At 35.4% G+C, this 27,760-nt stretch overlaps 1 protein-coding gene across 16 annotated transcripts in view; it reads right to left on the bottom strand.

Annotated features, from left to right (window-relative positions):
• Positions 1-952: 952 nt before the first annotated feature.
• Positions 953-27,760, bottom strand: part of FAM19A2 (family with sequence similarity 19 member A2, C-C motif chemokine like) — a 180,620-nt gene continuing 153,812 nt past the window's right edge. For 6 of the 16 annotated variants that reach the window (XR_003530120.1, XR_003530132.1, XR_003530131.1 and 3 more), the window contains 5 exons: positions 23,722-23,874; positions 22,644-22,768; positions 10,384-11,300; positions 8,980-9,225; positions 960-3,113 (listed from right to left, as the gene is read on the bottom strand). Coding sequence is in view for 1 of the 16 variants with exons in the window: in XM_027658193.1 (XP_027513994.1) it covers positions 3,105-3,113; positions 22,644-22,768; positions 23,722-23,874 (287 nt within the window). In the remaining 15 variants the exon portion in view is untranslated. The other 10 variants (XR_003530124.1, XR_003530122.1, XR_003530121.1 and 7 more) reach the window with 10 other exon arrangements.

Here is a 27,760-nt window from a genome sequence, read left to right as displayed (position 1 = left end):
ATATCACCAAGATCTAGACTTGAATGTTTTTTAAGCTTTATTTTAGATTTATTAGATCTGAATTAAATTTTTTTTCATTAAAATTCATAACAGGATTTCCTTTATGTTTTGTTGAACTGATCCAAGATATTCAATGAGAAAGCAGTGATTTTTCTTTCCCTCTCAATGCACTGCCACTTAGAACTGTGGAACAGGAATGCATATTCTGCAGTTCAGAGTTCCTGATGGTTACTGAATTCAAAGGGTAACATGGATTTCCCTCTGCTCATAACGACTGATCATTTTTGTAAACACATGAAATAATCTAGAAAGTAGTATATAACGAATAAACGAGTAATTAAAGCAAGAATCATCCTCACATGCCTGCAATATGAATGCCCGTGGCTTATCCAGTCACCTGTACTACATTTTCAAAGGCAGCACTAAACCAGCACTGTGGATAGCTGAACTGTGGTTCCCAGTTTGCTTCTAGGTGCACAGAGTTCACTGTCAAATTGGATTTTTTTTCCCTTTCTTTTAAACAGTTCAACAAATTAACCTGAAATATTACTTTTTCAGGGATGTCTAGCATCCATGTCCTATTGCTTTTTAAGATGTCTAAATGATAATTTTTCAGGATTCACATTTTGTGAAGAAAAAAAAATTTTTATTCCATCTGACCTGAAGACAACAGGCCAGTACACCCACCAGAATTTGCCATAACAAGGCTAGAACAGTTGTGTTAGATATCAGTTTCCTTTCAAAAAGGACCTCTTAATGTGGTAGGAGATATTCCCTGCTCTACTGAAGAAATATTACGCTTGGGATTCTTATTCAAGAAAAAATTATTTTGTTCCATGGATAAACAGAATAGATCTCCAATGTGCACATCCATACAGGGAACTCTATTTTATATTACAATTTTATTCACTTGCTATGAATAGTCACAACATTAATTACTGCAGATAATCTATTCAATATATTTGAAAATCCATATATTTTATTTATTGATATGCATGTGTTACACTTCTATATAATACAGTACTTTCAGTATTGGTTTAAGAACAAGGAAACAAAGAAAACATATAGTTAGAAGCATGATATAGATTTTTGGCCAAAGAGAGGCCATATTCAGAGTCTACAAAACAGCACATTTATATTTTGCACTGTCCCAGATGATCTCTTTAAGATGCTACCTTCTGTCCTGAACTTGTTAGCACAAATCCATACAATACTAATCCATCCTAAAATACTGAGATACCTAGTTGCTGCTACAGTTTATTCTAATTAAATTTTAATCAGAAAATAAGATCTTTTCCTGCCAACAATTTTTTATTACTTCTCAGCAGAATGATAGAATATACTTCTCAATTTTATTCCCAACAGCCATTTATTTTATTTAAGCTCTCCTGTGCAATAATACAGCAGAGGTAATGAAATGGTTTTGGAACAGCAGGGGCTACTGTGACAGGCAGAGAACTCCAGGGTGTTCATCTATCATGGAACCTAATATATAACTAAACTAGCCATGTCAATGGCTTGTAATGATAAAATATTTTCCCTCTTCTGTCTTGTTTTGGTTTTTTTGTCTTTTGGGGTTTTTTGTTTGTTTGTTTGTTTTGTGGGGTTTTTTTGGTTGTTTTTTTTTGTGAGTCTGGTAACCACACATAACCTTACACCTACGTACTTTTTACTACCATTGTGTATGTGGCTTTCATGTCAGTTCACCAAAGCATAAAGTCAGAATTCCCTTACCCTCTCTGGTCAGCTTCTTTATGCAGTGTTTCTAAAAGGAACTACCAAATTTCTGTTGTATCAACATTACAGATGGTACAATATATATTAAATGGAGTATAAAATTATACATTCTGTAATAACTTAGAAAAAAGCTCAGAGATGCTTAAGGCCTTTAAATATTGAGGATTTTTTTCATGTAACAGCACATCACAAAGTTAAAAAAAATTGCTACCAAAAAAAAAAAAAAAATTTTTGGAAAGGATCAGATCTGAATTGGATGACTGTAAGCAAGCAAAATACCCATGAAGTGTAAATCTGGGTGGGCACTAGGACTTTTTTCCTTTACAGCAAACAGACTGAGCAGACATCTACATAAGCATCCATCAGTACTTAGGTTCAAGCAAGAGATTTTATTTTTTTAATAAAAAGACAAAAATTCTGAATGATTACCACCCAATTTCATAATTGCAAAACTCATTTACATCCCTGCCTACCCTGACAAAAAAAAGATAAAATACCATCACTGACTGCTTACCATGAACTTAAATCAATTAAAGGTTAGGAAAGTAAAGTACATATTGGGAACACCCATCTCCTTCAAACTAAATGGAAATGTATATCTTAGAGGTATAAAATGCTTTATAATGGAGGTGGTAATTGAGTTTTGACCACTACTTTTTTAACTGTTAAGCTGCAGTGGCTGATTAGCCTTAGGGAAACATGTCAACCTGACTATACAATCTAATGTGACTGGTGTATTCAGATAACTATTACTTGTCAACAATAATTATTAACAATGGATATATAATTCCATTCCTATAACAAAAGCAACTTCAAGATGTTGAAATATGTATCTTTCAGAGCTGCAAGATTAGAACACAAATAAAAATGTCTAAAACTGCGCCATGCCAGAGGATCATTTCTGCAACAGAAATTTAATTAAAGCAATGTGCAGTACCACCAGCAATCTGAAAGTGGACCAGGGATCATTTTAGAGGGAAGGATCCAAAACATTCTGGAGGTTGACTTCATCAAGATGAAAAGCCACTGGTCTGCAATGGAGAATCCAAGTTTGCTGCTTTTCTGCACCTTTAGAGTATCAACACATGATTACAGCTGCAAATTCCTCAGCAAGTGCAATTTTACAAGTGCACACAGTTCAATCAGTTGAAATCTTTGTGACACAGAAGTTCAAAATGACTTTCCAGTAGTTTTGATCTCAAGGCTGTTGCTGATTAGAAGACAGATTCTCATTGAAACAATTGATTCTGAAGAATACACCCCAGCAGTATAAAATTTCACTTCAAGGATTGCCTGGAGGAATGAAATTCCCACGTGTTGTATTTAATTTTATCAGCCTTGATACTGACTTGATTTGTCTTTAGCTATCAGGTTACCTGTAAAGAAAAAAGAAAATCAGAAAATCAAAACTAGACATAGTGAATCTACTTCTGAAGTACTGGAAAATGAGGTTGAAATGTAAGATCTCTGTCCAGCAAAGCGCTTTCAATTGTTTTTAAAATAGGTGAATAATCACAAATGGTATTAGATGGCATTGCTCCCCAACTTAAATTGTGTGTTTAAGTGTTTTGTCAGAATTGGATCTGACAAGGAGAAATCAAAATGTGACCACGCCTAAAAATATAATAAAAAAATGTAAAGTTCACAAATTACCAACCCACAAATTCTTGTTTTCTGTTATTCTCTTTTTTATTGTTAAAAATTTTATATAGTAACAACTATGCTTTTAAAAATGTTAGCTATTGCATATAACAGTGGCTGATACTGGAGATGTATTCTTCCATTCTTTGCATGCTTCTTTATAGGACAATCATAGAATCATTTAGGTTCTAAAAGGCAATGTCCTGTTAAAGGTTAAATGCATCTCAGCAAATAAATACTTAGGGGAGAAATACTTAGTGGAGAAACAGGACAAAAATCATTCATACATTAACGAGAGAGAGAGATTCTGTTATTCACACAGTACAAAATTACCAAGGATTTGATTTATAGTGGTTTCACTCAGCCTAACATGAAACAAGAGTGAAACAGAAGGACCACAGAGAAAGAGTGGGAGACAAAGCATTTCACAGTAATTGGATTTTCCCTCTGTCTGATTTGGATTTTAAAAACTAAAAGAAAAAAACAACTGTCATATCAAAGAAATGTAACTTTGAGGAATATTTCTGCTGTGTCAGTGGATACAATTAATCACCATGTAACATTTTAATATCAAATTGTGTCATGTGTCAACTCCCCAACTCTTGAGGAACAACTCATTGGAATGGTCACAACAACACTTTATGACATCGAGGGGCATATGCTTCTCATTTTGATCACAGAGAGAAGGGTCATGCTCCTTAATGATGAAACATTCTTTTGCCCTCAGCAAAACTGTTTGCATACAGCTCTTGTCAGCTCTGCAGAGCAAAAATATAGAACAGAATACTAAAAAGACTGTTTGAGGAGTTCATTGCTTCAGTTTGCCTTCTCCACCAAGTTGTTTCTAGGAACTACACTTAAGGCAATAACAAAATCGTGCTTTCTGATTTTTATGATACATGGGCTAATTTATTAAACTGCTTTTATTTTGCTTTTTTCTTGTTGTTGGAAACAGCCTCATGTGTCCCCTTCTACAGTGGAAGATTGCCAAAAAAAAAAATAAAGAATTAATTTAAAAGTCAGGCTACATATTTCAGTGTCCTGCACCAAAGCTCAAAAGGCTGATGCAGCATCTTATTGTTATTTATGTTTTGCATTATTGTAACAAGCTGGAATTTTACTCATGGAATCAGGTGCCACTGAGCTACATAATGTAAAATACACATCTTCTGATCTTATCCACAGGTGGATTTTCATTAGCTTCACTTGTAATACATGTCTATCTCTATCTACCTATCAATCTATCAATCAATCAATCTATCTATCTATCTATCTATCTATCTATCTATCTATCTATCTATCCAGTAAAGAGGCACTAAGGCGAATAAGGGACAGGAGCTTCTTCATATGAGGAAAGGCTGAGAGCACTGGCACTGTTCAACCAGGAGAAGAAGAGGCTCGGGGGGATCTCATCAATGTGTACAAACACAAGAAGGGAGAGTGCTAAGAAAATGGAGCCACACTGTTTTCAAGTGGTGCTTCGTGGCGGGAGAAGGGGCAATGAGAACAAACCAAAACACAGGAGATTCACCTCAGGAAAAACTTTTTTACTGTGAGCGTTACTGAGTACTAGCACAGGTTGCCCAGGGAGGTTCTCCATCCTTGAAGACATTCAAAAGCTGTCTGGTCCTGGGCAGCTGGCTCTAGGTGGCTCTGCTTGGGTAAGGGGATTGGACTTCCAGAGTTCCCTTCCAAACTCATTATCCTGTGATGTATTTTTTCTATTACATCCAGCTCTGCCAGTGCATTGGCTAAGGTGATAAACTGCAGCTAGCAAAAAGAGTATTTTTACACATACATGATTGCTCAGTTACAGGGCTGCTTGGAGGTGCAAATGTGTTCTCTTCAGTCACAAAGAAACTCAGTAAAATCATAATCTCCAGATCTATTTGCTCCCCCGTCTAGCTCTACAACACTGTGGTCAAAATATCACTATAAAAGCAATATACACTGTCACACAGATTAAATAGGTGATATAAACAAGAAAAAATCTGATAGCCATTCAAATCTCTGCATTATAACAGGTGGCGAATCATATACAAAGGTCATTTTGCTTATACAGACTGTACAGGAAGTTAGGTTGCGCTGCATGTTCTTAGTTTTTACATTACGTGATTGGAGTTTTTAACTGCTTTCCCTTGACAGAATTTTTATTATTCCACATCCTTTTTTTTTTTTTTGTTCTGTTAACCACCAGGTCACACAATGCTACTCCAAGTAACACATACAGTGGTCCACATTTGCCTCTAAGTGAGATGGTAATGCTTGTTATGTGCAAGCACAGATTACACATTAACATTAATGGAAGTTATATATTCATACACCATACACATTAGGGAGTGAATAAACCTCTTGGTTGGTAAAGGCACTTTCATAAAGAAGCAATAAAATTTTAGCTAATACCTAGTGATGGTATTCCCAGAAATGCTTAATTTTGGATATAGTAAAAGCTATTTGGTTTAAGTGTCTGGGAAGTAAGGTAGTAAGGTACTGTGCCAAAGGCCTTTATAGAAAAGGGGGACCAATAACAGTATGTGTCTGATCTTTAAAATGCTAAGAAAACAGTAACACCCTGAATACGTGCAAATCAAGTCTATTCAAGTTTTCAGTTAATAATTATTATATATGGAGAATTAACAACACAAATGAAAAAAGTACATGAAACCTAGGTGTTGATTTGAATTAATCTGTTCATTTTTGGAACATAATTATTCCATTTATGCTAATAAAATTTTTCACATAGTTGTTATATCATAAATACACTGCATTAGACTCTCTTCACTTTCTTGTCCTAAATGTGTAATTAAACCATAATTACTCTGCAGTTGCAGACTTTTTAATTTCAATTAGTAAGTGGTTGCTGTAAATTGGCTGTAATTGTATGTGAACTCACTTTTTTATTTTAACTCAGCAATATATATGCATATAAATGCAGCTGAAGTTTTCTACATTCTTCTGCTCACAAAATATTCAGAACAAACTCAGTCTTTGGGTAGAATATTTTTGCCAGGGTAACCCAGAATGGAGAGGAGATGAAAAGACCTCAAGGCATCACATTAGAAAAGCTACCAGCTCAAGAAATTTTTTTGGACAGCTTACATTCAAATGCTACTCACAGTGGGTGAAAAATGTCCTCACTTGTGAAATCCACACAGTGGATGAATACATGAGACAATACTGTCTATTTCATAAGAATAGATTCCCAATAAAAATCCAGACAAGTACTTTTACTCAAGACTTCCTTCTTCCTAAGAAGAGGAAGGGAGATAAAATAAAGACTATAGGATGTAAAGAATGGCTGAGTGTATATTCCCTGAATAGTAAAACTTTTCCCTACTTTGATGCACTGAAGCATCAAAGTTATGGAACCACAATTAGGTATAGCACAAATCTTCTGTTTCTTCAGAGAAACAAATATATCACTAATAGTTTGCTAACTACAGAAGAGTTTATACATGTAAATGAGGCACATAATTAATTATTATTTTAAATAGTGTTAGGAGAAAATAGATACCAATATATGGTATATTGAAATTAAGCGTGTGCTATAACATTTCATAACACAACTTTGTACATTACAACTTTTTGACTGGCAGTTCTTTGAATTTTTTCTATGTTTATTGTAAACCATACATAAAATCCACATCGAAAACTGGCTCTTGAGTTTGCAAAGTCAAGCACTTGAACATTAGCAAATTGCCTTTTTATGTGTGCCCTTGCAACTGCAATTCTATCTCTTTTCCATCATGCACAGTAAAGAGAATTTAGTAGGCAAGAAGATTTGGAGGGAAGTCTGTAACAATGTCATCAGGACTATGTATCAATGAAAATGCAGAAAGGGGCAAATTTTTAAGCCAATGTTTCATCACTCCATAGATGAGAGGAATGATGGACTCTCTGTTCAAGGTTTTCTCCAAAGAAACAGAAAGAACTTAATACTTAGAGGTTTTCTTTCTAACAAGAACTGTTCCATCAACCATATGTTGTGTGTTCATAGCCTGTGTCATCTGAGCATACTCAAGCTATCTTTTTCTCTTTTTTTCTTTCCTGAGACACATAAAACAGAGAAAGGAAATTATTTTTTGTAAAAGCAATTAATAGCTCACCCTGAGCTAAGGGGAATTTCATGAGACAAAGAAAAGCCATCTTGGCACCCCTAGCATTCTTCTCTAAAATATTAAAGACCTGTGGGAAACAAAAATGGTATGGAGATTTCAATCAAAATTAAGAAGAGTCTCACAAATTTATTTAATGAACAACATGAGATAAGCTAAGTACAGGGAATACCACATGAATCCCTTAAGTAAGTGCTTAAGGAAAGAGGCCTAAGAAATGGCTTGAAGATATGCCTAGCTGTGGATTGTCCTCTAAGTCATAGAGATAAGACAGAGATCCCATACCAAAACAGCCTTATTTTTATGCAGTACATTTCCATCCATTTTGTGTCCTTATTGCTGTATTTTTTCTTGTAATGTATGTAAAAGACCACAAAAAATTAATATAATGGTCAACAAAGTGATTCTTTAGCAAATGGAATGAACTTGAGAGGGCTATATCAGTCATATTTTTTCATAACATCAATAACTTTGTTTTGGTAGTGAAAACTTAACACAAATATTACCATGCAGAAACAGAAGGGCCCATATAACCAGAAACAAACATCTGCCAATGCTTTTTTTTTCCCCTTATGCCCTCTGAGAATGAGGTTGACGTTGGAAATGAATCTTTTGAACAGATGGAAGCACACTATTTCCTGGAATTCCAAAATTCATACACTATTTTTGCCATGCACTATCATTCACACGTGGCTTATGAAAACAAATGACAGAGTGCATTGCCACTTGTGCATTTACGTTCGATGAAACCGCGTAACTTATAATCTTGGAAAATGCTTCTGTTCTAACACTACCATCTTGTACCAGTGATACTCAAAAGTACTTTGCAAATGTTAACAAAGACAGGTTCACAATTTTCTGGAGAATAGTGTAATTTATTTTGTAATGAATTAGGGAAACTGGACAAAAAGGTGTTAAGGACTTTTCTGCAATAGGGTTCCTATACGCATACACACTTAACAGTAGGTAGGTGTAGATTTGGGTGTTCATGCTAGACAACTAAGCTTCCAGAGGAACAAGGAACCATTTCAAAAGACTGAGAAATATTAAGGTGACCCAAGCCCATTTCAAGGGACCTCCAGTAGAGAACCGTGAATTAGGAAACAGGCTTTCCTGTTTCCTTACTGGTTTCAGTATTACAGATGGCTGTTTAACTTGGTCTCGGGACAAAAGGCAAAATTTGAGTGATTTGTGAGCAGTCTGGAAAACAGATCTGTTGTTTTCCCATGAGAGTGACTAACTTGAGTGACTAGGTCTACCTTTGAAAGTACTGAGGGAAGAAAGATATTTTAAGGCGCCGAGAAGCATCTAACTGACACACTGAGGCTGCTTAGGAGCACATTGCAGAGTCTCTCCAGCCACCCTCCTGAAGCTGTGCCTGAATAAGCCACAGTTTCTCAGTATCTGTAGCAAACTGCACAACTACAATGAGGAGTAAGATACAACAGTTCCTGTTAATAATGTGTAAATCTGTATTTGTACACACCTGCTGCTCTGTGAGTAATAAATGAGGGCTGGAACACATTTTCTGGAGTGGTGGGACTCTTTATTCCTCAACGAACGTTCTGGCCCTTCCTTAGAATCCGACCAAGACTAGGATTCATCACAACTAGTGCTCCAACGTGGAGCCAGAATATTTTTTGTGTGGAAAAAACAAATATTGTCATCAGGCACAGCAGAAACCTCCTTTCTCTACTTCTCCATTCGGCCTTGAGGAGTTTTACACGTTTGCCTAAGAAACAAACACATGTCAACTACTACACTGTTATGAAATTAGTTGCAGAAAACAAAACTGGGATAAATAGAATTTTTTTTTAAATTACAAGGAAAAGTACAAAATAACAGGAAGAAACAAATTTCAGAATCAGAGCAAACTGTCTTACAAAAAGTGCATGGTTTTAAAAATACCCAATCATATTCAAATTCAAACTCTTATTTGTCACCAAAAAGCAATAGAAACTGATATATTAGACTCATGTTTGAAAGTATATCAGCAATATTTAAGTATGACAAAACAGTAATTGAAAAGTTCTTCGAGAATAAGTCCATGGATAGACCTGTGATACAGAAAAGAGTCATGAACTCAGAATACAATTCCTTTAAAATGAAAGATATGAGTGTGTTCTTATCATAAATGTTTAAAATAAAAACAAACAGAACCAAAACAAACAGGAAAAAAAACCAAACAAAAAAAACCCTAAAAGTTTAAAGTCTGAACTGAGGAGAACTTTACTAGAGACATTTCTATAGTTAGAAGGTTACAGGAAACACCATAAAAAATAACAGATGACACATTTCAAAAGAAAATATTCAATTCAGACAGATACTTCCTTATCCAGATAGTTGAGGTAGATTTTGGACCTGCTGATAATGATTGCTTCTGAAAAAGATTGCACAGCACCTCAAAAGATCACCAAAATTTCTTTAAGTTTTTTTCTTTAGGGTTTTTAACTTAAATATCATGCTGCAGGATCATTAGAAATATACATTACAAGATTAAACTCATAACTTTAATAACTTCTTGCTTAAATGAAATCTCTACACATTTAAATGCTATGAAAGGAATATGGTTCTGTATTTATATTTCCTTGAACTGGATAGTTTACAAAATAAAATTAATTGGTACAGCTAACTGGGAGAATTGTAATAGTGAATAGCTGATGAAGACATACGAGTTATGTCAAGGCTAAATCCAATTCATCAGTCTTTCCAATGCACTTCATTGTTATTGTCTTCCAAAAGGTTATGCCACTACAATGCACATACCTTAACTTTCTCAATGTTTCTGTAACTCAGCAGAGAAATTAACTTTATGGTAGAATTGTTTTAATTTAACAAAATATTTTCTTTGCAGACAAGAATTTTATATTAAAAGAAAACAAACATAAACCTTATTTTACTTTCTGTAACAGATAATAACTGTAGCAATTCACACAAGGATATATCCTCTTGAGGTTTTTGCAGTGATCGCAACTCCATAGAGGGACTGCAGCATGGCGGCATAAAAGACTGCAAGACAATTAATTAAATAAATGAAATTTACTTCTCTTCTATAACACTTATTCCACCTAATCATCCCACGTGGGAGATAAAACAACCTCCTTCCTTTCTCCGTTTGAGGAAACTGAAGCATAATAAAGAGTCATGCTACACTTTTGACTGTAAGAAAGTAAAAGTAGATGGAGGGATGGGAACAGAGTCTGTCTGGGTTTGGCTTTATCTGACTTCACTTACCTAAAAATAAGCCTACACTTGTTTTGGTTTGGAAAGGAAAACTTATAACAAGTTGTGTTTATATCCTAAATATGAAAAAGCAAAACAAAATAAAAAGAAAAACAAAACCAGCCTTGTTTTAAAACTAGACTGAGGTTTTAAATTACCTTACAGGTATAAAGGATTTTCATATTTTAATACATTTTTCCATAAATTGGGTAAGATTGAACTTCACATTATCCCCACTAAAAAAATCAGGCAGTCTAAATTAATCATGTCTGAGATCTTATACTTCTTCAAATTTTTTGTGGATATTTTTTCCTGGGATTTTGAGTGGAGAGTAATAAGGTATGTGGATAAGATTAAAATAGAAATGTAAATTATTTCCTTACCTGTAATGTTACCTTCTCTATAAGGGTACCTGCTGCTCTGTTAGTGCAGTACTGATGTGTTTTTTGCCTTTGTCCCAAGCTTCAGAGATTCCTCTGGTGATTTTTCCCCACTTGCTTACCAGCTTCCACTGCTGGTATTTTGAGGTAGTACACTCACACTTGGCTCCACGAATACTGCCACAGCTGAGGGAATATAAGACAACTAAAAAACAAGTTAGAAAACAGCAGAGCAATATCCAGGCAGAAAAAAAATTTTTCAAAACAATGAATCAGTCATCAACTTGAAACCTTTGATCGTTTTCCTTTCTCTTTTCATTCATTTAGGATCTCCACATGAAGAAAAGACTTTTCTGTGCTTGGAGAAATTTTAGCCAAAGTAATGGGTGCTGACAGAGTAGTGGGTACCCATTCAGAGAATATAAAATTATTTTAAGGAAATCTAATTTTAACTTTCTCCAGTATGAGTACCCATCATGCCATCACTCCAATACAGATAAGAAAGAGAAGAAAGGTAGCAGATTTGGAGGATTTCAGAAAAATCTCTGTCATCTTTTCTCAATTCTTATTAGAACTGTGAAAAAGGAAGACCCAAGGCCTTTTCCCTTAGAGACTGTAATAGATAAACAATGAGAAGGATTTCTCATTGTCCAGGAAAATAACACACAAAGTGTGCTTCACTAGGAAGTAGTCAAGATTATGGTTGCTTCTCAAATAAAAGTTGTAGTCATCTTGGTCAAAGATGAAAAGAACAACCACTACTATCACTTTAATAAGTAAATGTTTTCTTGCTTGAGCATTATGGAGATGTCCAGGTGAAAGTTACAGGGTCTTACAACTCCTCTGTACTGGGGATCATTTTGAACTCCACAGTACACAGAAAAGAAGTATCCTGTCAAAGGAAAAAATGAATGCTAGAAATTTAGGTAAGAATCTGATGTGCTTTTCAATTTAGCTTGTCTTTCTTAAAGAACCTGTCCAGTTTTTTCATACCTGCATCTTCTCATTATCTTCTAAGTAACATGTGACCCAAGACAAGATAAGTATTAATGAATTGAAGTAGCTAACTGCAGATAGATGCTGGTATTCTAAAATCTCAAGTAATGAAGGAAAGACCAAAAGGCTCTGAAGAGGTCGTTGCCTTCAAATATCAGGAATGTTCAGTATCAATTATGTGCTTTAAGGTTGAGAGAAAGAAAAAGGACTCTGACAATTTCTTGAATGACCATCCAAAAAGAAATTAGCTTCCCAAGTAATAAGCTTCAAATTTGCCAAGGTGCATTCTAGAACAAAGTCTCCTCTTCCTTTTTTTGTACTTCGAGGATGATGAAAAATAATTATTAGCAAGTGGAACTGGAATGATGCCTTGAAGATGATAAATTTGCATTTTCCAATGTCACTCTGAAAAGATGACAAATAGGCAGGATAGAGAGATCTCCAGATTCTAGAAGAACTAATCTGACTTTGCAGTGTATTTGCCTCAGTTAGAGACAGCAGGAGCAGAGATAAAGTCATTTGGTCATCCTTTGGCAGGGACATGTTCCTAAGCCACAAAGATGGAATTCAGGATGAAGAAACAAGTTCTTCTGGATGGCATCAGTAATATATCGTCTGGTGTTCTTGAATCTGAAGAGACAAACTGTTTTGGACCTCTTAAAATACACAATGCCACTAAAATGCTCAGATCTTCTATTACTACTGTGTTTGTAGATGCATGTTGGCTAGACACAACCCACTTTTTCCTTGAGATCATATCATTCTTCATAAACTGGAGACACACTTCTCTTCAGTCTCTCCAATTCAATCCTACAGGTTGCATCAAAAGAATAAGCTATGATAAACTGGATATTTTGTAGCTTTATCCAGAATCTGCACTTCAGAGGTGCATGGCATTTATCACTACAGATATGGAAGGGAATGAATGAGAGTCAGAACTGTAAGATCTGAGAAGGAATCATTGGTGTATACTAATAATGCAGTAGAAGAAAACTCAGAGTCCATTTTATAGAACACAGAAAGTCCTTTGGAGTCTGTTCTCCACAGCAATAGTGGCTTTCCTGAAATCTGACCTGGTGTTCACTGAGGTGGAAGGAGTAGTAAACTCCAAGCCATGAAAAAAAATTGCCAATTTTGAAATTCTTATGTAAATTAATTCTATCTTGGTCATCTTCTTTATTAATTTAGTTGTAGACATAAATCTTCCACTTATTCCTGCCTTAAATTTTCCTTCATTCTGAAGGGTTCTCAGATAGGATAGGACTACCTTCATTATTCTTATTGAGAAATATGTAAGATTTACAACCATGCTTACTTTGTTCTGCAAGGGAATAATATCTAAACAATCTGATTTCAACTTGTTTGAGAGTTGTTCACTCCTCCCACTGTGTATACTCGGAATTATCTGTATGGCTGACTCTCCACTTCATATTGTTTATTACCCATTTCCTTCCCTATTAGAAGGCAGAAAAGCAGAGCTGTGACAGGGCAGGAGTTTTGATATTTTCTATAATCAGTCCTAATGAATAAGGAAATAACTCAAGAAAACTATGTTATTTTGGAGAATTGAAGGTATTACATTTTGAACAATTGGTATTACATTTTGAACAATTGGGAGTGCTTTTGCACTCCCTCCTATCACTTCTACAACTAAGCAGTGATGCAGAGTTTCTGAAGCCTGTGCCAAATACCCAGGGAAAAAGGCAAGAGTTCTGCCTGCAGCTATTTAGGTAGCAGATTATGTGAGGTTTCAGAACACCCCTTTCCCTCTGAGGTGTAATGTATCATTGTGACTTGCAGAAATGATACAAAGAAGCCCCTACAGACTACAAAGGAGGGTGAGACAAGGAAGAAGCATTAGTTTTAGAGCATGCCAGTATGACTCACACAATACTGGCATATGAATATCATCTTTCTGTATGGTAATTCCTGATGTAGTAGAAACTGACAATTTTCCAAGAAAATTTAAAAGGACTACTAGATATTCAAAGAGCTCTTGCACAGCTGTGAATGTCAAAGAGACTGGCAGAATGAAGCTGCAAATGAGTGGAAACATCTTTGATTTTGGTGTCAGGACGCTGGAAAAGCAGAACTTCATGGAGAAGTGCAGAAAACCAGTCATTAACAAACAGCCTTAAGAACTCATTTTTATTTTCCATCAGAGGTACAAAATTATTCTTCAGACATGAAGAATACGCCAGCAAAGGACAAGGGGGAAAAAAGAATAAGAAAAATAAATCACAAGTTGAATCTTTTGGGACAAAGGCAGAAAACCTCTCGGCTAGACAGGTGAATTGTAGGGTTCGCACATGGAAGTAATATTTGCAAAAATCACTAATTATTAATTAATGACATGCAACTGAAATCTATTTGCATTTTTCTTTAAATATTGTAGAAATAATTTCCCGTTATTTCAGAGTAATACTATCAATGTTCAGGTTCTGTAGATGATAAAAGGATGTTTTACAGTGGATCCTAGATACAGTCTTACCTTAGGACAAACTATTCCACAATAAAAATATATAAATTAGAGCATCACACTGCAAGTGTGATGAAGGGATTGCAGAAGATTTCATTTCTCATTATTTGTACAGTATGTCTATCACAAAAAATTTAGATGACCCCTTCTGCATAGCCAGAGGCAAGACTCCCCCCTCACAGGGACATTAGCAAGGCAATGTATCATCAGTCTCCCTCTTTCCAAAAGAGCTGTATCAATGAATATTGCCTTTAACCCATTCTCGCTTTAGATGTTCCTCACTTTTGTTCTTAATTTCAGTATCCAAAAGACTCAAAATCAGAACAGAACTAAACAAAATTTGAGTGAAAATGTCTTGGGAGTTGAATGTTTGGATTATCTTCATCTGCCCAACAAGTTTTACTGACCTTTCAGTCTCTGACTTTGCTTATAACATTTCACATCACAACACTCATTCCTATAATTCTTTATACCATAATTAGTCTTTTGTGGGTATTTTAGAGTATATTTGCTTTTGGGGAAAGGACCATGACTTGTCTAGATTTCTGTGACTGCAAAAATGAACATCATCAGGCTGTAGGCCTAGACTCCTGTCAAATATAGACTTGCAACTTTTCATAGGATAAAACTAGGCATACCAATATTAAAGAAGCAAATTTGGTATATGAAGGTTATTTTTAGGAAAATCAGTGAATTGCATTGCCCTGAATACTGAGGATTCCTCATAACATGTGTTGGCTGGCATGCTAACTATTTTCATCAAAAGATTAGTATTTACATGCCCTAAAAAAATATGAAGCTTCAAAATGAAAGAACTGTAATGCTAGATCAAAACAATAATTACTGATTAATACAAAATCTAGCTCGATCCTAGAAAATATCCTCATGTTTCTATTACCAGCTCATTTGCCCCTTAAAACTTGTATGTATTCTTAGAAAATGTGTAGATACAATTTACTGCTATTTTAATGACAGATTAGATACAGTGGGTCTCTGAGTTAGCAATGAGAAACATGCTGCAACAGCTGCAAACTTCTCCTAGTGACAGATTAGCCAAAGGCATGGAAAGAGTTACCATACCATGGAAAGAGATACATAAAGAGGCTGTCACAAGTGCAATCACTCTTTTCCATGGGTAATATTTTGCTACAGTCTGTGTACTCACTCATATTGTAATCACATAATTTTCATGAACCACAAGGTATTGCTGGTCACTGTATATATGTGCATTACTCCTATAAGTCTTCATCTGAAATTAAGATAGGAGGTGAGGAGTCTATAGACAGAGGCTGTGAAGTGAGACAGTGAAACAGAGCAGTTTTACAGTGAGGTGGTTTCTTCATTGAAATATACACCCCCTTAAATAATATTAGGGAAAGTACTTCCTGTACCTAACACATGGCAGATCATTGATTCATCCTGTAAGTATTTCACATTTCACAGCAGTTAAAACAAAAGGCAAATTGTTTCATGTGATATAAGTTACTAGCAGTTTTACACTGTAAAACGTCATATGCTGCCTTATTAGCACTAACTGACCACAACTACCATACATCCAGCCTATCAGAAACAACCTATACATGACATTTGTATGATGAATTTCTGTTTTTCTCCAATTACATATCATTACTACTGCTTTTTCTGAAAAGCCTGGAGGAGGAAGAAGAACAGATATGAGGGAAGAAGCTACTACAATGGTGATATTTCTTTTCATCTTTGGCAGAAAAAAATTAATACTTGTTCCATTTTCTTCCCCTCTGCTTCTGCTTAAAGAGCCTATGCATGTGTTCCTCATCTGGAGAAGTACAGATCAACAACTAACATCGCTGCATTGCCAACACTAGGTCAGGCTCAGTTACAAGAAAAATGCCAGTTTCTTCTCATACCTAGGGACATACTTTAGCTCTTTTGTATTACACTGTCTTTCTCAAGCATCAGTTATGACAGCACTGGTGGTAGTTGAGTCACCACTTAATGCTGCCTTTTGATATTGGGAATCTGAGAAGCCCAATGAAAAGCATTACTATGTAAAGGTACCTAACAGAGGTCCTTTTATTCCTTATGCTGAAAGGGTTATGAACAGCATATTTTATAAATTGAAATATAAATAAAATTCTATCACCAGCTGTAATTAATTTAGAAACAACCCAGCATCTCCAAGAGAGAAAGAAGAGATAGGGTAAAAATGTAAGCAGTATTTATAGATAGCAATGAAATTACACTGATTGGGAGCAGTGGGATGAACATACTGAACACAATTTGGCTTCATGTGCAGCCAGTTGGTGTGCTTGGATGGTATACTTTCTCTTCTTCCAAGGATGATATTCAATTTTTACTTTCTTTTAAACTCTGGAAGCCATAATGTAAAATTAAATAAATTAGAATATTACAAATAACTGACTTCAGGCTTTCTCCAATATTGTTTTTGAATGTAGATAAACACTCTCAGTATGGGTTTCTCACCATGCTGGCAATATTTCTGTTCATTTCACACTAGTCATCTATCTCCAGTATTGATTTGGAAAGCAGATTTGGATTTGGCATGTGGATAAATATATTCAATATGGATTTATTTTTGGCTCTGTAATATTTCTCTTTTATTTCTCTCTGCCCTTGTAATATTTATTTTATTTTAGTGCAGTACTCTATTGCTAATATTGGTTTACCATATAGTTACATAGTAATATATTAGATATTGATTTCTTTCTGTTCTGTGCGCTTTTCTCCACATGTTAAAAATATCAGCTAGTTTTCAGAGTGACAATTGCAGTTCCTTCAGCCCATTTTAAAAGTGTGGGTGCTCAGCTATTCCAGTAGCTAGCTGCTCATTTCCAAAAGCTGCCCTTTGTGACCCAGCTGAAAATACTTCTTTCACTTGTCTACAGGAAAACACTGCTCACTTTCACTTTCTAGAGATTTTCAGAGGTTAATAATCAATACCTGCTATGTATCTGACTTTTTCTTTGTTGTTAATTTATAATATTAGTATTAGTGTTTGTATTATACCAACAAGTCAGTGCTAAAAGAACATGCACTGTTGCCAGTTTTTACTGAATAGTATATACTGGACATGCTGCTCATCATAGTATGATTCGCCAGTTTAGCTCACAGCTGTGTATCATCAGAATATGAACATTCTTGAAACTTTGAAAATATTATATTGCACTTGATAGTGGTCAAAATCCAAAGCTTCCCAAATTGACAAAGAATGAAGGGATTTTTATGATCATCTTCCTACTGAGGACCACACCAAAGAGAGTAAATTCTTTAAGCCAGCTGCTTCCTATTCAGCATTAAGTATCTAAATGTCAGGGGCTAATCTAGTCATCGTAGCTTTCTTCTAGGTTACTTGAGAGACATAAGCACCTCCAGAAGACAATTCATCTGAATTATCTTAGAACAAAATTAATTGGCTTCTGGAATTGAACAATTCTCAATACTAAAAAGACAGTCAAGACCTTGGGCTAGTTATCTCACTCTAGAGTCCTAACCCAAGCAAAGTCCAGTAAATTCCACTCCATATATTTTAATCAGAACTTAGTGCTTAGTGTTAAAACTATGCCTCGTTCCACAGGCAGTTCTACCAAATCAAGCTAAAAGCTTGAAGACAAGGTACTATTTCATTACTGCACAGTGGTTCAAAGCTGCACCAGGGAAGGTTTACATTGAATATAAGGAAGCTTTTCCTTACTGAAAGGATGGTCAAACATTGGAACAGGCTTCCTAGAGAGGTGGTCAATACCCCAAGCTTATCAGTTGTTGAAGAGGCATTCGGACAATGCCCCTATTGACATGCTTTAATTTGGTTAGCCCTGAATTGGTCAGGTAGTTGGATTAGATGATCACTGTAGGTTCCTTTCAACTGAAATAGTCTATTCCACACTATACTTTCTCTTATGAAAAATACAAATGTGTATTTCTCTACATCTTCAAAAATATCAGCCCAGAGCCACTTTCCCACTGCCAGGAGCAAGAATACACATCTTTAGTCATGCTGCATCTCCAGGATCTCAAGATGAGACCTGGGATACAGCACTTTACCTTGTTCTTGTGGTCTAGTTTCTGCAGGAAAGACACAGGTTTATGGGCTGCCTAGGAGCCATGATATTGTCCAAGCTAGTCCGAGGGTCGATGCCTGGGGAACTGGGACTGCAGGAGGCATTGCAACATGCACTTTCATACAGTTTACATGTAGCTTCTGGTGCTGATATGCAAAGTCTGCCTCTCTTATAAAGATAATGGGCAATATAATGTTCTTAAAAATACAAGTAAAGCCTGGCATCTGGATCAGCCCTTAGAAAGCCCCTATCCACAGAGAGACCTCTGGTGTGGAATACACCCCATAACTAAAAGAAATATTAAATTATTTCTCCTCAGCTCTTACCTGACTACAAAATACCCAGTCTTTGTAAAGGACTCCTTTGTTTAACACGAACTCATAGCATTTTTTAAATGTCATTGTCAGTTTTATACACAAGACTGCTATATTTTCCCAACTGATGGGAAAATTTCTTTGTTTTAAGTAGACATTTTCCTATATTGAAGGAAAAGAAAGGAAACACAACCAGGAGAGCTTTTTGAATTAAAATAATTATGTTAGAAAGACACTGGAAGAAGAAAGAGTATTTCAAATGTAAAAGAAAAAAATGGATTTTCCCCTTTTTTGAAACACTTTTCTAATCATTTAAAGAAGGTAATGTGACAAAAATTTTGTGTTTATTTATCAAAAATTGAGGCTAGCCATATAAAAAAAATTCAATTGCTTCCTCTAACAACAGTTTCTCAGTCTGGAGGAGAATGCCTAAATGGGCCTGGTAAAATCTCAGCTATGCTCATAATTATTTCATAACTCTTCTAATATGCTTCTGAATATTCTGTTTTGTTGTGGTATAATGCTCAGCAACACAAACACACATTTCTTAATATGAACTCAAAAAAATTTCTGGTTTAGCTAAGTTGTCATTGGCTTTTTTCCCGTCCCTTCCTGCAGGATACATAGACCAAAGTAATCAACTCTAAACCAGCATAAGTTAACTCAGTACTCAGCTTATTCATACACACTTTCTCCCTGTATTCAGTCCTTTTCTGTGGTTAACTGTTAATATCAGCCTTTTCCCACTAACATGCAAACAAATTAGGATAATAATACTTGTTTTTTCAGTCTGAAGAAAATTTCCAAATGAGTTTTCTTAACATCTGAATTCTAGTATTTCTAATTCATTATTCATGTAAGACCTTATTAGATCACTATAGCAGAACAAAATGCAAAACCTTAAGCTGACCATATTTTTAAAAATCCCTTAGTTTTCTCCCATTATTCATTTGACCTTTTTGCCTAATACCATAAGTATTAGGAAGTTGGTATCATCACTTTTTACAATACTATGATTAAATATGCTAAGAGAGGTGGACAAATAAAATACTTTCTTCCTCCACTAGTTTTATCTCTAACATAAAGCTTAACTATTAACAACTGAAGATGCAGAAATATAAGTGCTGCTTTTGAAGTTGGTATTCCATAAAAGAGTAGCTAGTATTTCAGTGGTCAATTGGGTTAGGTTTTTCCCACATGAAGGAGGCTAACTTAAAAAATGCTTGGAGGTGAATATAGACTTTTTTTTGGCTTTTCAGGAAAGTCTTCACAAGGCTTTTCCATAATCCACTTAAATCACCCAAGCAGCTCAGTTCTCTTTGTTTCTTTATAATCACATATGGTTTATTTCATTTTACAGTGAGAAACTTATTATTCATGATTTCTTAATGCTGACTGACTGTAGAGTTATTTTTATTATTCTCCTAAAAGAAAAAAGAAAAGAAAAAAAAAGGAGATTTTGAAACCACAGAGCACTTTAGAATCTTTTATTTATATATATAGATTTCAGGGAGCAGAAAGAGGAGCTAAAAAAATATTGTAGTCACTACATATTAGGGAAAGTTACTTGCCTTTTGATAATAAGCTACTCAACATAAAGAACTACTCGCATTTCCAATAGCAACGTATATTTTTCTGCCCATCAGAAAGATGTTTGCTAAAATCACAGCCCCCTGCATCTGGAAAGACAGAGACCTTCATTCACCTGTCACCTGGTTTCAATGACTTAGACCAATTTTAAATCAGAAATTTGAATTCAAGTTTGCTATTGTCTCAAAACAGCCTTGCAGATATGTGGAAAATGAAGGAAGAAGGGGCACAGCATACCATATCTGGACAAACCAGAAAGCAGAACAAATAGTGGGGCATTTAAGGTGACCTTTTAGTGGTGCTAGGTCTGTAAGCAGGTTATGATAGTCATTATACCGAATCACTGTTTATGATGGCAAATATAAAAAAAGGACTGGCTTTTTCAAAGCATCACTTTTGAAGAGGTATGAAATGAATCCTGAGGCTTGCCCCCACCATGGTGGACAAGAAAATTCCAACTACTTCAAAGAACTAGTCCTACAAATCTACAACAGAGGCATAAGCCCTTGAGGACAACAGCTTTGGTCTTCTGTAGATTCCTAACAATGGACAAAACTTCACAACCTTAACAAATGCAGAAAAACCCATATTCTGATAAATTGTTGAGAAAATTAAGGCATCAAGGTATTTCTAATTCATCTTTCCTCCTTTTGCGACCTCTTTTTTTTCTGCAGAAATGTAATCCAGATCCATATGTTTACTTACCTCTTGTTAAACACTGTCAATAAATATAAAATGGCATGTATTCTGTAACACTAATAGTGGTTAGTGTTTGACAAATTTTAAAACACATACAATTCTTTTTCTATTTCTATTACTATTATTAAATTCTATCTAGTTCCTTCTTGTTATATTATACATGCAGACACATTTTACATGTATATAATCAGTTTTGCATTGGCCTGTACAAAGTCAAGCATTCCAGCAAGGTTATGTTCAGAAGAAACATATTTGAAAGTGGATTCAGGAATGGGATTGTATAACAAACATTTAGAAAGTGTCCTTCCTGCAGAGAATGTCAAAATGTTTTAGAGACTTATACATACAGAAACTGAGACATATGGAGCTCTCTGGGGAACAGAAGGAATACAATTCAATCAGTGCACACTACATATTGCTACAGCCAATGTATACCAGAAATTTAGCATTTATGAAAGGAAGATTTCAATGAAATGACACAGACACTCAAACACTTGCACACAGTAAATACCATGCTAGCAAATTATGGCCTGACATTGCAAACAAGTACTAAATACTTAAAAGAAAAACCAGACATGAGTGTGTGTGGTGGCATGTAGAGGTGAAGGTGTTTATACTTAAACACATGCATGTGTGTCTTCTGAGAGCATTTTAATCTTTCGTATGTTGATGAAGAACTGTGTTGACCTTACTGAGACGCAATGCTGTAGATTTAGGAAGTTTTTGTGTTTACAGCTTATCTGAAGAATTTGTTTTTCTTCTATTTCTTTTAGCCACTAAAAAGCAGAGATGACAGCATGTATACTTTGTTGTCAGGCATTGTATATGATGAATGTTAGATGTATTGCTGTTAATGTAATTTTGAACCAACAATATAAGAAGTGTCAAATGGAGGAAAAGAACTCACTGAAACTCTGTCAAAACTTCTTGGTAAATCCCAGTCATACAAAATGAAAAGAACCGAAAGATCATACTGTAATGACATATCAAATGCTTACCATACTCAGCAGTTTTTATGTAGAAACATGGTATTCCATGTTATTGATAAAAATGCACTTGTTTGCTATCCTGTAAACGAAGGGCTTAGCAAGGTGTACAGACTTTGAGCAAGTTTCAGAACGAGATACATATTAGATTATAATACATTTGATGATTACTTTTAGTTCAAGGGATCAACTCTACTATCCTCAGTGCTTACCTGAGAAGGTCTGGCACACTGCTTACTATGTTCAGGTAATCGAAAAGTATGCTGAGAATAGTGTGCAGGACCAGGAAGTCCAATCCCAGTATGACTCTCTTCCCATGCTTCTTCAGTCTTCTCAGCTCAGGTCTTCAATGTGCACCCAATTTTCTGTGCACCATTTTTTTTTTTTATACTTGTTGGCAACATGTCAGGTTGGTATCATACCTACCCTAGTTGTTTTCACTTTATTCCCAGAGGAACAGCTCCACCCCTTACGATCTGGAAGAACTTTACATTCCTCCCCTTCAAGACATGGTTGCATGTGGCACCACCATTTCTGCTCCACGATTGAAGCTACAAGAAAGGAAAACAAACATATTTGCATGTTGTTGAAATGGACATTTCATTAGGTTATTATGTTGCAATACTTATTTTCCAGAAAAATATTAGAAATATGTTCACTGACAGCTAGTCTGTGATTTTCAGCCACCTAATAAGAAATTAAGTTTCAATTTGCAAAAGGTGCTATGTGCTTCAAAGGCAACCTCTTCATAGCATTTCATTCCAACCTCATTTATTCTTGCTTAGCCAGATTTCAGTGATAAGTAGAATCTCTTCTTTTGCCTGGTCTACTATACAGTCTAGCACAGTCTGATTAACTTTATTCCCCAGCGAGTACATATTTACAGCTTCTCTGACAGCCAACAACATATCAACAGTAAAGAGACAATGTAAAGGGTGAATCCTGCTACTCTTTCAGTGAAAGTAATATGAAAAATCATCTCGTATTTTCCCAAATAAAACATATGAACTTATACCACAATTAAGTAAGACATTAATATTGCACTGTGAATAGGAATAATAGTGTTGGTCTAAAAAGACTAAAAACTGGACAGAATTGCATTGTGTTTCTTTGCTTTTTTTTTTCCTGTATGATAAATATATGAATCAGATATAAGACTGCAGCACATGAAAATTATATGCTCATGTCAATTTTGCATAAATACTTTCAATTAAGTGAATTTCATACAACTCCAAGAGTCCTCTCTTAGATCAAATTTAGCCCCCTCAAGTGGTCTCTTTCACTGTCATCTAATAATTTTGTTTAGTATTTCCGCAGGGCAATAGCAAATAATTAATTCTTCCCATCTTACTTCTGTTCACCTTGGAGATCACCTTCAAAACGCAGAAGCTCTCCTACTCTTATTTTAAATAGGTAACTGTAATGGAGTGGGTCTCATTGATGATGTTAAGCCAGCAAAAACTTCAAGGAACACAAAGAAAGGAAGCAATAGAAGTAGTCGCACCATCAACACAAGAAGGAGCTGCCCGGGTGGTACCTGCTACCTGCCCAGGGAAGCAGGAGCACTTCACCGTCTGTGATCTTTCTTCTATCTTGTTCTTATTGCAACATCTGTGAAGTGCCACCACTTCACAGGTCCCAGTTTTAACATGGTGAGCTATGAAAATAAAAAGATGAGCAATTTGATAACTTTGCAAGGTAGCATCATACTGTTTGGTTTGGTTTTTTTTAATAAGAAATGCATTAAATTTTGTTCTGTAAGGCAATCTGTCATGCATGAAACAAGAATTACAATGATACTAACACTACAATATAAAGTTGATTTCTTTTGTAAAAGTAGTATAACTATCTCAGGCATAAAACACTAGCTAAAGAAGAATGGTTGGACAAGGCTGGATAGAGGATTGCTCCAGTGAAGTGGGAAGCAGAAACACAAAACTAGCCTAGAAACTATATTAATTTCTGGACTTCCATAAACAGCTATGTATCTCTACCAATACTTTTTTTCTTTTTCCCCAAGGGAGAAACTTTGACGTGAAAGTGTATCAATGCTAAAATAACCATACATGCATATGTTTTCAGAATCTATGTCTCCAGGCTTTACGTCCAGAACAGATAGCCTTTGATACGGTATTCCAAAACCTTCCTACAAGTGCACAGAGAACAACTGGCAGGATACAGGGACAGCCCTAAAACAAAATCCAGAAATAATATCTGCTAAGGAATCATATTTTAAATCTTTCTACCTGGTGCTGCAAAGCAAATCTGGGAACATGGGGAACCAAATTTTTCAAACAAGGGAGGCAACGTGACAATTTTCTTTATTCGATATATGTACCTATCACTCCCATTCAATCTGTTGTAACTGATCACCAGAATCATGCTACTGGAGTCCTATGAGAAGACCAATTTGGTAAGAGGGGAACTGCCAAACTACCCTTTCTGGTTCAGCAGCCAGTTACCAAAGGACATGGTTTTCAGAAAAAAGTAATTTTATCTGAACTTTCAGTGGTTACTGATATAAGACCAGATATTTGTGGGGATAGTTCATTCTCATCAGAAGGAAGAGAGAAAAAATATGAACTTTTAGCTGACCTACAACTTTTTTTATGGGGAGGAATACAAACTATCTAAAGCAATATGTGTTTTAACAGTACCTCTAAATCCTCTATTTCTACTTCTGTTTAACTTTTTGTATATTCTGTGCAAAGCATATGTACTGAATGCTTCAGCTACCTTTTATATACCTAGTGTCAAACAATAAATGAGAGCTTCCATGAGGAGAAAATCCTACTAACAGCCTTTCAGGAGCCCGACACTGATCCCTGGATCCACTCAGTTGTTATTGCACAGTGTCAGCTCCTAAAAGGCCTGAGAAAGGAAAACAAACTTGATGTAGGCTATGGACCCCAAGAATGTTCCTAGAGGCAAAAGTCACAGACAGCAATTAGACTCCGTGTCTTCACCAACAAAACATAAACTACTAAACATCTCATTCAGGGAGTTATGCATTTTTCAGTATAACAAATTCCAATGAACCGTCTGTGGTCTTTCTTGTCACTCAATGCATTGTACTGTGTCAGGTTTGATTATACTCCACCATATCATGCTGTGCTACATCTGAAAAGATATAACACAATGCAAACAATTAACCCATGATCCATCATATTTTGATATGCTAAAATGTTGCATTTACATCAGAAATCTAGGAGGAAAGAAAATACTTTTATGCACAAAAACTGCTTTTCTTCAACTTCTAACTATAACTTTTAATTCAACAGAGAATAAGGAAAACAATTCATACTGTCTGTCTGAAATTTTTCCAAACAATTCTACTGGTATACATGCCAATAAAGCAATTTAAATAAACTATTTTTTCCTCAGTAAAACACTTAGAAGGTTTTTTATCTGTGAATAGGGAAAAAAAATATTCTATGATATATTGGGAGTGTATAATATATAGTAGAACAAACACATGCTGCTTTTGTAAGTTCACACTAATTTTTATTTTGATTGGCAATTACACATCTTATACCCACTCATACTAACACAAATTCACTACTTTGTATTTTAGAAAAGGTACATAAAAAACCCAGACACTGAATCTACAAAAGGAAGTAAATCCAGTCATAGGATGAGAACTTCATACCACTTATTTTTCACTAGATTAGTTTTTATTTGTATTCTTTGTATCACTGACCCTGAAATTTTGTCTCCTCACTCTCTTATTGTATAGCTTTACACTGCTCTACTAGGTCTACAGAAATGCCATAATATAACCACTAAGAGAAAATTAAATACAATGTATGCCAATAGCCATTGGGAATGGAAGCCAGTTGAAAGAGCTGTTGTAAAATTCTGTGAGAGAAATGTTAATACTGGAACAAAAGTTTTGAAAGCCTCCTTTGCAGTAATTAGGAGGCATTGTAATACTTCTATGGAAAAAGAGTGTAATTAAATGAAACAGTCACTTACATTCATGTACAATACAGAAAAGCATTTCAAAAAGTGAAAAGTTACATGAAAAATGGAACAGAACAAAAAATAATCATATACTATTAATAGTATTTGGGGAATCTTTAATAAAGCTACTTTGACATTTTCTGGGTATAAAACCAAAACATCCTAGAAAAGTATACAAAGATACTTCAAACACTGAAAAATCTAGGCCAAACATTCTTTAGTTTCTATACCATCTAGAGTATGCAATGAATATTCTTTGAGAGGAAATGTAGGGATTTCAGCTCCTTATGCTTATTAAATCATTGAGTTCCAGTGCCGTAAGTACAGTATCTGTCATATTCATGTGAAATTAAGCTTATATACAGCAGATAAAGTATTTCCCACAACTTAATACAAATTAACCTCATCAAGCCACTGAACCATTCCACAAAAGGAAGATAGTACTTTGGGAGATTCATATTTTGGTTTTGTTTCTTTTTCTCCTAGCACAGACTTCAAAGCATGCTGCTCGTTTTGCAGAAATTTTTTGAGGAACCAAATGCCATTTCTAGAAGCCTACAGAAATTAGTTATTCAAAACCAGTGCAAACACTTAGTCCTGCATTCCCTGTTAATGCAAGTTGTCCTTCCTGCAATCACTGTGAAGGACTGAAGAAAGAGACTCAGAGATCATTATGTGCAAAATTTTCCTGATGATTGTAGATAACATAAGATATGTATAGATTATATTCCAGAGGATGTAACACTGTATTATGAGAGTGGGACTTGGGAAACAGGCACAACCATTTCTCACCCATTAATTATATATTCTGTAATTAACCTGTCACTTTTAAAGCCTTTTTCATGTAGCAAAATCATCAATAGCTATCTCATAAATCAGTATGATATTCGTATGCCAAAAACTTAAGTGGTCATTATCATGTTTCTGGAAAAAGTAAAGCTAAGCAATTATTATTCCTCATTTTACGTAAAACTGTTTCTTCATGGTAGCTTTAAATTTCTTTCCGTCAGGTAAATAAAATTTCAGTCACGTTTGCACAGCTCTTCTGGCACTAAGTTATGGCCCTTACGCCTCTATTTCTTTGGAAAGATTGCTCCGGGCAAGAAGGGAAGTTAGTATTCAAGATTATTATTTTGCAACTCACAAATATGAATGTAAGGTATTTAGTGTAGGTGCAGTGTTATATACAAACCTAGCATTAAATCAAGAAAAGTCTTCTGAATACCATTTCATAGGCTCAACACTTAATCCTTGATGTTCAATTCTGACACCCATCAGGCTCTTCAGAGGGACCTGGACAAGCCGGAGAGATGGTCTGATTCTAATGGGATGAGGTTCAACAAGGCCAAGTGCCAGGTACTGCACTTTGGCCACAACAACCCCATGCAGAGCTACAGGCTGGGGACAAGAGTGGCTGGACAGCAGTCAGGTAGAAAGGGACCTGGGAGTTTGGATTGACAGGAAGCTGAACATGAGCCAGCAGTGTGCCCAGGTGGTCAAGAAGGCAAATGGCATCCTGGCCTGGATCAGGAACAGTGTGGCCAGGAGGACCAGGGAAGTGATTCTTCCCCTGTACTCAA

The sequence above is a fragment of the Corapipo altera genome, unplaced genomic scaffold (assembly GCF_003945725.1).
Source record: "Corapipo altera isolate COAL_440 unplaced genomic scaffold, ASM394572v1 1, whole genome shotgun sequence".
Lineage (NCBI taxonomy): Eukaryota > Metazoa > Chordata > Aves > Passeriformes > Pipridae > Corapipo > Corapipo altera.
The sequence above is the reverse complement of the archived record's forward strand: the minus strand, read 5'-3'. Positions and strand labels throughout refer to the sequence as shown.